This window comes from Psammomys obesus, unplaced genomic scaffold (assembly GCF_907164565.1).
Source record: "Psammomys obesus unplaced genomic scaffold, mPsaObe1.curated_primary_1811, whole genome shotgun sequence".
NCBI lineage: Eukaryota > Metazoa > Chordata > Mammalia > Rodentia > Muridae > Psammomys > Psammomys obesus.
The window spans coordinates 513,020-525,442 of NW_026590405.1; the positions used below are offsets into that span (position 1 = coordinate 513,020).

Genomic DNA, 12,423 nt, shown 5'->3' on the forward strand with positions numbered 1-12,423 from the left:
GATGTGGAGGACCGGAAGTCGGTCCGACGAATTTGATATCCGTCGCACACATCTAGGGGCCGGCCCCGAAGATCGGTTTGGTACAGGGCGGTGATCCTGGTGGCTTGTCCGATGCAGATTGTGGGCGAGCACGGGCCGCTCGGGACATTGGCGATATCTGGCGGACGCGCTTCTTCCGCGGCCTCCGCTCTTCTCCTGTGCTCCTGCAGAATTGCTCAAGGTCTCTGTCGGCCTTCCGGCGGGTTTCCTAAGGTTTGTCAGCGTAGGAAAAAAAAAACAACAAAAACCTGTTCTACGCCAGGGCAAGCCATCTCAAGTTCGAGTTACTGGGAGGAAAATGAGATGATAGGAAACCCAAAGCAGTAACATTTAAACAGTATTACATTGTGCTTCTCTGGCCTTGAAAATCGCAAGACTCTGGCGTAAGTGATGTTTTTTTTTGTCTTATTGATTTGCATTTCCATTTTAATCTTAAAGGATCGGGCTTTAGCTAAACTTGATGGAGCACGCCTGTGATCTCAGCAGTAGGGAGGCTGAGGCACTTAAGGCTGTGCTTGACTGTTTGAGGCAAGCCTGGGCTAAATGAAACCTTGTCTTAAAAAAAACAAAAACAAAAACAAAAAAAACCTTCAAACCTCCGTTACACCGTAATTTATTTGTACTCTCGTACCCTGTGTCCAAAACAGGAAAAACCCGTTGATTCTGTGAGCGGTCAGTGTCCCATCGTGCACTTGCCCTTCAAATAACTGTCCTTAGAATATCCGTGATTTAAGACTTGTAGCAAAACATGCTGTGATGTCCAGAACTTTTGTTTTTCAGATTATGCCGAGGATGAAGGAGAACTCCCCCAAGCAACACATAGTTTAAGAAAGAAGGCTAGTTGTGTACAGACCATATTTACTGCCTTCAAATAATTGTGACGAAGATGAACCCGGTGAACCCCTTCAGTGGACAGCAGCCCAGTGCTTTTGCAGTGTCTTCTAGCACCACAGGAACATACCAGAGCAAGTCACCTTTTCGATTTGGCCAGCCTTCCCTTTTTGGACAAAACAACACACTAGGCAAGAGCCTGGGCTTTTCGCAGGTACCAAGCTTTGCAGCAACCTCTGGAGTAAGTCATTCTTCTGCTTTGCCAACGTTTGGACTTACCCAAACCTCAAGTACTGGGCTTTTTACTGGTCTTGAATCTACACCCTCTTTTGCAGCTACTTCTGGGCCTTCAAGTTCATCTGTGCCCGGAAATACAGGATTCAGTTTTAAGTCACCCTCCATTGTGGGGGTTTTCTCAAGTGGTTCTACTTTTGGGCCAGAAACTGGAGAAGTAGCAAGCTCTGGCTTCAGGAAATCGGAATTCAAGTTTAAACCTCTGGAAAATGCAGTATTCAGACCAATACTGGGGGCTGAGGCAGAGCCAGAGAAAACCCAGAGCCAAATTGCTTCTGGATTTTTCACATTTTCCCACCCTGTTAGTAGTGGATCTGGAGGCCTGTCCCCGTTTTCTTTTCCTCAGGTGACAAATAGTTCAGTGACTAGCTCAAGTTTTATCTTTTCAAAACCAGTTACTAGTAATACATCTGCTTTTACCCCTGCTTCGTCCAACCAAAATGCAGAAGAAGAAAAGAAGGGACCTAAATCAGTATTTGGAAGTTCCAGCAGTAGTTTCACTACTTTCTCCATCGCATCATCCGGGTCTTTGGGGGACCCGTTCCCAGCCAACAAAACAGGTGTCCGTCAAGGATGTGAGGAGGTGGTGGAGCCACTTCCTACACCCCTTAAAGGACTAAAGAGGAAAGAGGACCAGGATCGTTCCCCAAGGAGACATTGCCATGAGGCAGCAGAAGACTCAGACCCTCTATCCAGGGGGGACCACCCTCCAGATAAACGGCCAGTCCGCCTGAACAGACCCCGGGGAGGCACTTTGTTTGGTCGGACAATACAGGATGTTTTCAAAAGCAATAAAGAAGTAGGTCGCCTGGGCAGCAAGGAATCAAAAAAGGAAAGTGGCTTCGTGGAATCTGGGGAAAGTGACCACGCAGCTGTTCCAGGAGGGAGTCAGCCCATCCTTGGACCTTCTCGCCTGTCAGCTGTGAATAAAGAGGAAGAAAAAGAAGGTAGAGATGAAAAAGAAGGTGGGTTCTGGGAGTGTACAACTCAGTATACTTCAGTGGCTAGCTCTTGTATGTTTCCTAGTGTTTGCTTGATTTAAGTTCCTGCCAGAATATTAGATCCTAACATTGAGCCTTGGGGCCCGCCTGACATCTGTGAGCATTTACTTTGCTTTATGCAGCAGTGACTCCTTTTGCTTGAAAGTGTTCTATCTGATGGACTTCTGTGTCTGCCTTCTGAATTCCAGATTCTCTCAGGGGAATGTCTGTGCGCCAAAGTAAAAGAAGCGAGAGCACAGACAGTCTTGGGGGCGTGTCTTCTTCAGAGCCCACCGCCCTCCAGTTGAAGAACATCCCTGACTACCTCAATGACAGAGCCACCCTGGAGAAGCACTTCAGCAAAATTGCTAAAGTTCACCGGGTCTTCACCAGGCGCAGCAAGAAGCTTGCAGTGGTGCATTTTTTTGATCATGTGAGTACTCCCAGCTTGCCTCTCCTTACTCTAGATGAGAACTCTGGGACTTTTTTCTTTTCTTTTCTTTTCTTTTCTTTTCTTTTCTTTTCTTTCTTTCTTTCTTTCTTTCTTTCTTTCTTTCTTTCTTTCTTCCCTTCCCTTCCCTTCCCTTCCCTTCCCTTCCCTTCCCTTCCCTTCCCTTCCCTTCCCTTCCCTTCCCTTCCCTTCCCTTCCCTTCCCTTCCCTTCCCTTCCCTTCTCTTTTCTTTTCTTTTCTTTTCTTTTCTTTTTTGCAGAAGATCAAACCCAGGGATTTGAGTATGTCGTACGAGCACTTTACCACTGAGCTGTGTTCTGAGTCCTGAGTCAACCTGAAAAAAAATTTTTTTAAATTGTTCTTATTTTATGTGCATGAGTGTTTTGCCTTCATGTTTGTCTGTGCACCGCTTGTATGCCTGATGCCCAGAGAGGCTGGAAGAGAGCATTAGAACTCCTGGAACTGGAGTTACAAATGGCCGGAAGGTGCCACGTGGCCATGTGGGTGCTGGGAATAAAATCCAGTCCTCAGGAACAGCAGCTGATTATCTGTCCAGCTCCAACTTTGTCACTTGTAAACTTTTTTTCCCCTTTTCATCCATAAGTTGTTTGCTTGATAGACTATAGGGAAAGCACTCAAATATCTCATTCTAGAGTTATATATGTGTGTAAATATATGTGTGTATGTGTGTGGGGGTGTGGATCATGATATTAGAAAAGGGATCATGAGGAGGAAGAGCCCTTAAGGGAGGGCGTGATAACGAGGGTAATGGACAGGTGACCTTTAAACAGAAGGGAGACTGTTTTGGGGGGAGTATAGGGAAGTTTCGAGCAGGAACACAGGGGCAGGATGTAAGGGAAAGGATCAAATTAAAATAAAGTATAATGATACGTATATATGAAATACCATAATAACATCTATTACTAGGTAAGCTTACTGAAATAATTTTTTAGGAATCTCATTCTTCACTTGAGTGGTGACAGCATTGTTTAACTTGGGAGTATGCAGGTCTACGGTCCCTGTAGAGTGCAGTGCTCTAGGGGAGTGCAGAGTGATTCCTGTGGAGTCTGGTTCTACTGAATCCCTGTAGTCATAGTACTTTTTTTTTTTTTTAAAACTCAAGGCAGCCAGGTTTCTCTGTGTAGCTCAGGATGTCCTAGAACTCACTCTGTAGACCAGGCTGGCCTCGAACTCAGAGAGATCTGTCTGCCTCTGCTGGGATTAAAGGTCTGCACCACCACTGCCACCTGGCTTGCGTTAGTACTTTCTTTTTTTTTTTAAATTTTCTGGTTTTTCTTTTGTTTTATTTGGCTAAGTTCATGATTACTGTAAACATTCAAACAATACAGAGAAAAAGTCTCTGGTAATCCCATTCTCTACAAAAAAAAAAACTGTTGGGTTTGTAGCCAGCTTTCAGTGTTTATGTAAAGCATTGGCTGTATGGTTTCACCATGTGTAACTTTGTATCTTTATTACTTTTCAAATGTTCATGTAGAAAGGTTAAATTACATAAGAACTTAAAAAGGAGAAAGCATGTTCTCATAACTTAATTTTTACTTATTTGTTATTGTGGGTGTGGTATAGGGTCAGTGGCATATGTCTGGAGGTCAGACAACAGCTGTGTGTGTGTGTGTGTGTGTGTGTGTGTGTGTGTGTGTGTGCGCGCGCGCGCATGCATTTAGGGGTAGAAGCCATTAGTGTGCCATGATGAGTGCATCTGGAGGTCCCAGAACAACTTGTGGAAATCCATTCTTTCTGCTGTGTGGGTCTAGGAGATTGAACTCAGGTCTCTGGCATGGTGGCAAGCACCTTTACCTGCTCAGCCATCTTGCTGGATCTCTTATTTTTGAGTAGCCTGTTGTGTTTGCAGCGTTCAATTGTTCAGTTATGTTTTCTCTGGTCTCCATGTGTCCTCATACTTGATGGTTGTGAACTGTTTTTTAGGCATCGGCAGCCCTGGCCCGGAAGAAGGCAAAAAATTTGCATAAGGACATGGCTGTCTTTTGGCACAAGAAGAAAATAAGTGAGTTTTCAGTTATTGTTTCCATAATTTGCTGCTCTGTGCAGGGCCTTTGACATGCAAGTGTGAGCTCTTTACCCAAGGCCAGTGGGATGGCAAGTTCCAACTGCAGCCTGTATCTCATGGTTGTTTCTTTGAGTTTTATAAACCTTGTTCTGTTGCTGTGTCTTCAGGTCCCAGCAAGAAGCCCTTTTCCCTGAAGGAGAAGAAGCTTGGTGACGGTGAAGCCAGCCAAAGCATCGAGGATTCCCCCTTTCAGCATTCCCCTCTTGGCAAGCCCATAGTGAGGCCTGCAGCTGGCAGCCTCCTGAATAAAAGGTGGGATTGACCTTTCTCAGTTACTGTTCGTGGAAAAGAGAAGTAGGGTAGAGCTCTGACATTCGAGTATGGACTGAGGGGCCATGGGGCAGGTCAGGGAAGAGCTGCCTTTGAATCCCCTTCCCCACAGTGAGCATGATCAGTGGGATGGTTCTGGGACAGCAGAGCTGAGCAAGTTGCCAGCTTTAGAGATGATTCTGTTTTGTTCTAATATTCCTCAGGACCTAGTTTTTTCAGAAGGCCCTTTTTGGTGCAGGCTTAACCTCAAACAGATTTTCTTAGAGAAAGCCTTATCATAAAGCTGCTATTTCTGCCCTAGTTGTTTGTTTGTTTGTTTATTTTAAAATTTATTTAGCTGGATGGTTTGTTTATTTATTTTAAAATGTATTTAGCTGGATGCCTTTAATCCCAGCAGAGGCAGAGGCTGACGGATCTCTTGAGTTTGAGGCCAGTTTGGTTTACAGAGCAAGTTCCAGGACAGCCGGGGCTGCACAGAGAAACGCTGTCTTGAAAAACAAAAAACCAGAATATTCCTTTTTATTTTATCCATATGAGTGTGTGTCTGCAGGTGTATATACACAGCACTTAGGACAGCAGAGAATCCATCTGTATAGGGCTGCCCACTCCATGGGGAACATGGAATGTGGTGCCATGTGAATCGTTATTTTCCACACACATCTCCTCGCTTGTCTCTCTCAGCCCCACACCCCTGGCATGGAAATGCACAGGTGATAACTTTCCCTTTTAAATGTCCAACTGAACCTGCCTGCGGTGGTGCACTTGGGAGGTTGAGTTAGGAAGGTCAGAGGCTGATGACAAGCCTGGATGTATGAGACCCTGTTTCAGAAAACAAACAAACAAACAAAAGCCACAACAACAACAACCCGTGACCAACTGAACATAAAAATTGCACATCCCTAATTCACTTCTGATGGCTTCTGCAGGACTTTAACCCCAGCCATAGCACCTGGTCGTGGTGTGCTGGCGCTCGGCGTCAACAGCCTGCCAGCGAGCCCTAGGCACCCGCCTATCTGTGCGTCCCCACTGCACCTGCTGCCACCTTTGTTTTCTCCTTTCAAAGCAATTTTATTATAATTCTTTTATGTTTTGAAATTAAAATTCAATCGTGTCATATTTATTAGTTAGCATTATTATTGCTGTGATAAAACACGGTGACCAAAGCAGGCTGGATGAGGAGAGGATTTATTTGGCTTACACTAGCACATTGCTATTCATTGTTGGAGGAAGTCAGGTCAAGAACTCCAACAGGGCAGGAACCTGAAGGCAGGAGCCCATGCAGAGGCCATGGAGGGGTGCTGCTTACTGGCTTGCTTGTCGTTGTTTGCTCAGCCTGCTTTCTCATAGAAGCCAGGACCACTAGCCCAGGGGTGGCACCACCCACAATGTAGCTGGTCTTTCCCATCAATCACTAATTAAGAAAATGTTCTACCCCTTGCCTACGGCCTGATATTATGCAGGCATTTTCTTTTTTAATTTTTTTTTCTTATCGCTTACATTTCATTAACTCTGTATCCCAGCTGTATCCCACTCCCTCATTCCCTCTCAATCCCACCCTCCCTCCCTCATCTCCACCCTGCCCCTTTCCAAGTCCACTGATAGGGGGGGACTTCCTCCCCATTCATCTGACCCTGTTTTATCAGGTATCTTCAGGACTGGCTTCGAAGCCCTCCTCTGTGGCCTAACAGGACTGCTCCTCCCTTGGGGGGTGTGGAGGTCAAAGAGCCAGTCATTGAGTTCCTGTTAGAATTAGTCCTTTTTCCCCTTACTATGGGAAACCAATTGGTTACTGAGCCATCACGGGCTACATCCGAGCAGAGGTTCTAGGTTATATCCATACATGGTCCTTGGTTGAATGTCAGTCTCAGAAAAGACCCTGTGCCCAGATATATTTGGTCCTTGTGGAGCGCCTATTCTTTCCCCATCATACTAACTCCCCTTCTTTCATAAAAAAATATGGAAGGCTTCACGAATTCGCGTGTCATCCTTGCGCAGGGGCCATGCTAATCTTCTCTGTATCGTTCCAAATTTAGTGTATGTATGTGCTGCCGAAGCGAGCACTGCAGGCATTTTCTTAATTGAGGCTCTGTGAAAGGAACTTTTATTCCATTGTTTCACTTGTTGTCTTAGAGTCTTACTGCATCTGTCTGCTAACCTAGGTGTAGTCCTGGAAGCTTCTAGCCTCTGTACCTAGGCCTAGGATATTTTCAGCTTCTGAGACTTACTGATTAATAAGCTCAACCTTTCTTGTTCTTTCTGAGCTCATAGCTGGCTGGTTCAACTTAGCTTCTGAAATGCTCTGCTTGGCCTCAAACTAACTCCAGCAATCTTTTCTAATCATCTGACTCCTGCTCAATCTCTGGCTCATTCTGTCTTCACCTGTGTGTAGCTTGTTCTCTCATTCAACCTCTCTCTGTAAAACTCTCCCAGTAAAACTTCCTCCTCTTGGCTCCCTCTTTTCAGATGACTTTAGCTTGTGTCAAGTGGACATTAAACCGTAGAGCACACCATGTTTGCCCTTTTCCTTTCCTCCCTTTAACCCCTGCCAACTAACCCTCTTGGCCTTTTTCAAGTTCATAGCCTGTTTTTCTTTAATTGTTGAGGAGTGTATGTGTGTGCGCATGTGTGTATGTATGTATTATGTATATATTTATATGTTGAGATAAAAACCTATAAATACATTCTGTACAAAAAAAAAAAATCCCTAGAACTGGAGTTACAGAGAGTTGTGAGCTACCTGATATGGGTGCTGGCAACCAAAATTAGGTCCTTTGGAAGAACAAGTGCTCTTAACTCTTGAGCCATCTCTTTAGCCTTAGTTTTTAATTGCTTATAAACATGTATACATGCTATATCTACATGTATGTCTGAGACACATCTATGCAGTGCTCAAGGAGGCCAGAAGAGGGTGTCAAACCCTTTGGAATTGTAGTTACCAGACAGTTATTAGCCACTATGTGAATGCTGGGAACCGAAACTGGGTCTTCTGTAAGAGCAGCAAGTGCTCTCAACCACTGAGCCGTGTCCAGAACCCTTCCCCTCTTGTTTTGTTTTATTTGAGACATGATCTTATCTCTCTCAGACTGGCCTGGGTCCTCTTTGAGGTCAGAAAACATTAACTGCTGCACCATCTTTCTGTCCCTCCCCAACCCCCCTTTCTTACCAGACTGCCCTGGAATTCACTGTGTAGTTGAAAGTGACCTTGAACTCTCCTCATGTCCTGCTCCCACTTCCTCTGTAATGAGCTGGGCAGTCACTGCCACACCTGATGTAGGAGGTACTGTTGCTCCAGCCCAGGGCTCTGTGCATGCTGGGCAAGCACTCTACCTACGGAGCTGCCTCCCAAGCTACCTTTCTAATCCCTCATCTCTGGGCTTCTTTAGTTTGTTTTTTTGAGACAGGGTTTCTCTATACAACTGCCCTACTGTACTGGAACTCACTTTGTAGACCAGTCTGTCCTCAAACTCATAGAGTTCTGCCTGCCTTTGCCTCCCTAGTGCTGGGATGAAAGGTGTCCACCACCATGCCTGATATAATTTTTGTTTTTAAAGTAGGAAATATTTCAGAATTATTAAAAAGCCAATAAATCTTAACACTTGTTCTTGATACTGCCCTCCTTCCCTAAGGTCTTGGTTGTTGCTCAGCCCAGCCTCACATTACTGGCTCAAGCAATCCTGTGACAACCTTCTGAGCTGTTGGAGCAGTAAAATGAAAAAATGAAAAAAAAAAATTCACCTCATTTATTTAGGCTTTGTTCTTTTTGTTATTTTGTTTTATTTGGAGGGAGGGGAGTTAAGACAGGGTCTTGCCATACAGCTCTGACTGTCCTAGAACTCTGTAGACCAGACTGGCATCAAACTGCCTGTCTTTGCCTCTCTAGTGCTGGGATGAAAGTCATGTGTCACAACGCCTGGCTGGCTCCTCTGGTTTTAATGCTGTGTTTTGTAAGCTTTCTTTAGAGGGCCAAAAAGAGGTGAAAACAATCCAGGGACCCTGAATGTGTTGTTTTCTCTATAGCTCTCCAGTGAAGAAGCCAAGTCTTCTAAAGATCCACCAGTTTGAGGCAGACCCTTTTGACTCTGGGTCTGAGGGCTCCGAGGGCCTTGGATCATGCGTGTCATCTCTTAGCACCCTGATAGGGACTGTGGCTGAGACATCTGAGGAGAAGTACCGCCTTCTGGACCAGAGAGACCGAATCATGCGGCAAGGTATGGTTCACAGACAAAGTTCCAGGTTCCCTGGCAAAGTGAGGGGAGGCAGTTTCTGGGGAGCCTCATGGGCTCCACCACCGAGTCTTAGGATTTCTGATATGCTGGGTCTGGTATTACTGTGCTGTGTCTTCCTGGAGGTGTGAGCTGTGTGTGTACTAGTATGTGATAAGTACTTGTGTTTATGTGTGGATGGGAGGATGTAGAGGAGATACACTGAGAGGGAACAGGTGTCTAAAAGGCAGAAGTGAGAGGGGACGCTCCGTTTCAGGCATTGTCTCCCCTAGAATGTTAAACTGAATGCATTACTCTCAAAGAATGTTAAATTAATATTACAAACATGTAGTACTCCATATGAAGATCTGTGTACACTTTACAGTTTTTTAAAAATTCATTTTTATTTCGTATGCATTGGTAGTTTGCCTGCCAGTCTGTCTGGGTGAGGTTGTCAGATCCTCTGGAACTGGAGTTTACAGACAGTTGTGAGCCACAATATGGGTGCTGGGAATTGAACCCAGTTTCTCTGGAAGAGTAGCCAGTACTCTTAACCTCTAAGCTGTCTCTCCAGCCCCTACAATTTTTTTTCTTAATTTTTATCTGTATAACATTCTTTTACAGCTATCAAGCCATGCTAGCTTTGAGCTTAAAAGTCTCTTCTTTCAACCTCCTGAGTGCTGGAATTACATGTATCTGTCACACCTGGCAGTATTTTCTTTTTAAAAGCTGTGAATAATTGTAACAGTCACAGAGCTTTTTAATGAAAACTACCACCATAATTTATAGAATTGGTGATTTTTTACACTTGCAATAAACTTATTGTCTTATTTAGGATTTCTGTTGCTGCAATGAATCACCATGACCAAAAGCAAGTTTAGGAGGAAAGGGTTTATTAATTTGGCTTACACTGTTATCACTGTTCATTATCAAAGATTTCAGGACAGGAACTCAAATGGTAGGACCGTGGAGGCAGGAGCTAATGGAAGAACACTGCTTACTGGCTGGCTCAGTCTGCTTTTTTATAGAACCCAGGACCCTCAACCCAAGGGTTGTGTTACCTACCGTGGGCCTTCCTTATCAGCCACTAAGAAAATGTCCTACACTGTAGGGCTTACAGCCAGATTTTATGGAGGCAGTATATTAATTAATTAATTCCTTCCTCTCAAATGACTTTAGTATCTAGAATACTTACTACAAGGAAAACCTTGCTCAGTCTCATAGGTTGGCAATCCCAGAACCTGGCATGATCATATTCTTCTGCAACCCTATCATTCTGGAAGCAGGGGCAAGATAAGTACAGTCTGGTTTACACAGTGAGTTTCAAGATACCCTGAGTTATGTATTGGTAAGCTGTCAAAAAAGCAAAATTAAAAACAAAAAAGTTCAAATAAGTTCATACTAAGTATTGCAGGTTTTGTTGTTGTTGTTGGTTTTTGTTTTTTTAAGATAGGGTTTCTCTGTGTAGCCCTTGACCAGGCTGGCCTCAAACTCACAGATATTCACCTGCCTCTGTCTCCCAAATGCTGAGATTAAAGGTGTGTTCTGTTAGAGTCCAGCCTACAAAATTATTTTATGATTAAGTCCCTGCACCATGATGATTTACCCCTGAGGTCATGTTAAGACTTACAGAATGCTTTACAGAATGCTGGCAGAACACACATCTTTAGGTGAGAGTGATGTCATGCTCCATCTGCTTTGAAATTAATTTTTAAAAAATTTTATGTGTACAAGTGTTTTCTCTGCATGTATGTCTATGTATTACTTGTGTGCCTGATGCTGAGGAAGTCCAGATCACCTTAAAATAGAGACAGACAGTTGTCAGCCGCGATGTGGGAATTTAGTCTGGAAGAGCTGTTAGTGTTCTTGCCATCTGAGCCATCCCTTTAGCTTCTGTTCTCCATCTTAAGTCTGTAGTGAATGTGTTTGATTATTGGGGAGGGGCATAGCCTTGGCTATGGGTTTTTGTGAGCTGAGATACCCATTGCCTGGCAGGACGGGTAGTGACTTTTTTTTTTTTTCTTTTTAGTCTATTTGGGTTTCTTATACCTCTACCTCCCTTCTCCACCCCAATTCCTTCCAACATGAGGTAGGAGAGAAAGAAGGTTAGTGGGGAGAGAGGTCGTAGGTCTCTTCAGTTACTTACTTCCTGCTGGTTAGGGTCATCTGGTTCCTTGGGGCAAGTCCAATCTTGTTAGTCAGGATATCTCCAACTTTTTCTCTGACACTGCAACAATAGCAACCGGGAGCAGCAGGGGAGAGCAGCCGCTGCCTTCTTTCAGGTGCCCCTGTTCCTCTCTGGGTGCTGGTTTATTCCCTCTCGGAGGCCCCAGAATTAAACTGTCTGCAACTGGCAAAGAGCACACTCCTCTCAGAGCCTACACAAGGCAAAATAGTCTGCTGCTCTGGACAGTCTGAGGCAGCCCCATATCCCACACCTGGAATTAAAACAAAAACACAGATAAGACAGGGTCTCATAATCTATCCCAGACTGAACTCACTATGTGGCCCAGGCTGGCCACAAATTTAGGATCCTCTTGGCTCAGTGCTGCGTGTTGGGATTGGATTATAGGCACTTAATTAATTAATTAATTAATTAATTAATTAATTAATTGAAACTACACTTCTGTGAGTTCTTAGCACTCATTCGGTACACTCACCCTTACTTTTGGCTTGCTGTTGCATTAGCTCGGGTGAAGAGGACTGATCTGGACAAAGCAAGGGCATTTGTTGGGACGTGCCCTGACATGTGTCCTGAGAAGGAGCGGTACTTGCGGGAGACCCGGAGCCAGCTGAGCGTGTTCGAGGTTGTCCCAGGGACCGACCAGGTAGAACTCTGTGTGTCCTGATGAACTCTGTTCTGCTCTTTGTCATTGCTGTAGTTTTGGTTTTTTAAAATGTATTTAATTGCTCTGTAAGTGCGTGTGCGTGTGTGCACATAGGCCACAGAGAATACATATAAAGAGGGTAATTCACAGGAGTTGGTTCTCCTTCTACTGTGTGGGTTCTGAAGATTGAATTCAGGTCATCAGGCTTGAGTTCAAGTGCCCCTGCCCCCACTGAGCTATCTAGGTGGGCCCCTACTGTTCTATTTCTTTCTTTTTTTTTCTTTTTCTGTTTTTGAGACAGAGTCCCTCTATGTATTCTTTGTTGTCCTGGAACTCACTCTGGCCTAGACTCAGAGATCTGCCGCCTTTGCTTCTGAGCGCTGGGATTGAATGTGTTTGCTACCACCACCACCCGGCAATATTTTTGTTTGTAATTTTTTTT

General features: G+C 44.6%; 1 protein-coding gene and 1 non-coding gene across 2 annotated transcripts in view; one reads left to right on the plus strand and one right to left on the minus strand.

The window, feature by feature from the left end:
• Nucleotides 1–44: 44 nt before the first annotated feature.
• Mcm3ap (minichromosome maintenance complex component 3 associated protein) overlaps nt 45–12,423 on the plus strand; it is a 44,251-nt gene continuing 31,872 nt past the window's right edge. The window contains exons 1-7 of the mRNA XM_055607046.1: nt 45–422; nt 820–2,129; nt 2,354–2,577; nt 4,540–4,618; nt 4,789–4,933; nt 8,969–9,159; nt 11,842–11,981. Coding sequence (XP_055463021.1) covers nt 926–2,129; nt 2,354–2,577; nt 4,540–4,618; nt 4,789–4,933; nt 8,969–9,159; nt 11,842–11,981 — 1,983 coding nt within the window. The 5' untranslated portion in view covers nt 45–422; nt 820–925. The remainder of the gene's footprint in view (nt 423–819; nt 2,130–2,353; nt 2,578–4,539; nt 4,619–4,788; nt 4,934–8,968; nt 9,160–11,841; nt 11,982–12,423) is intronic.
• LOC129676749 (U6 spliceosomal RNA) lies at nt 6,902–7,012 on the minus strand. The gene has a single exon (XR_008720117.1). It is a non-coding gene; the product is annotated as a U6 spliceosomal RNA (small nuclear RNA).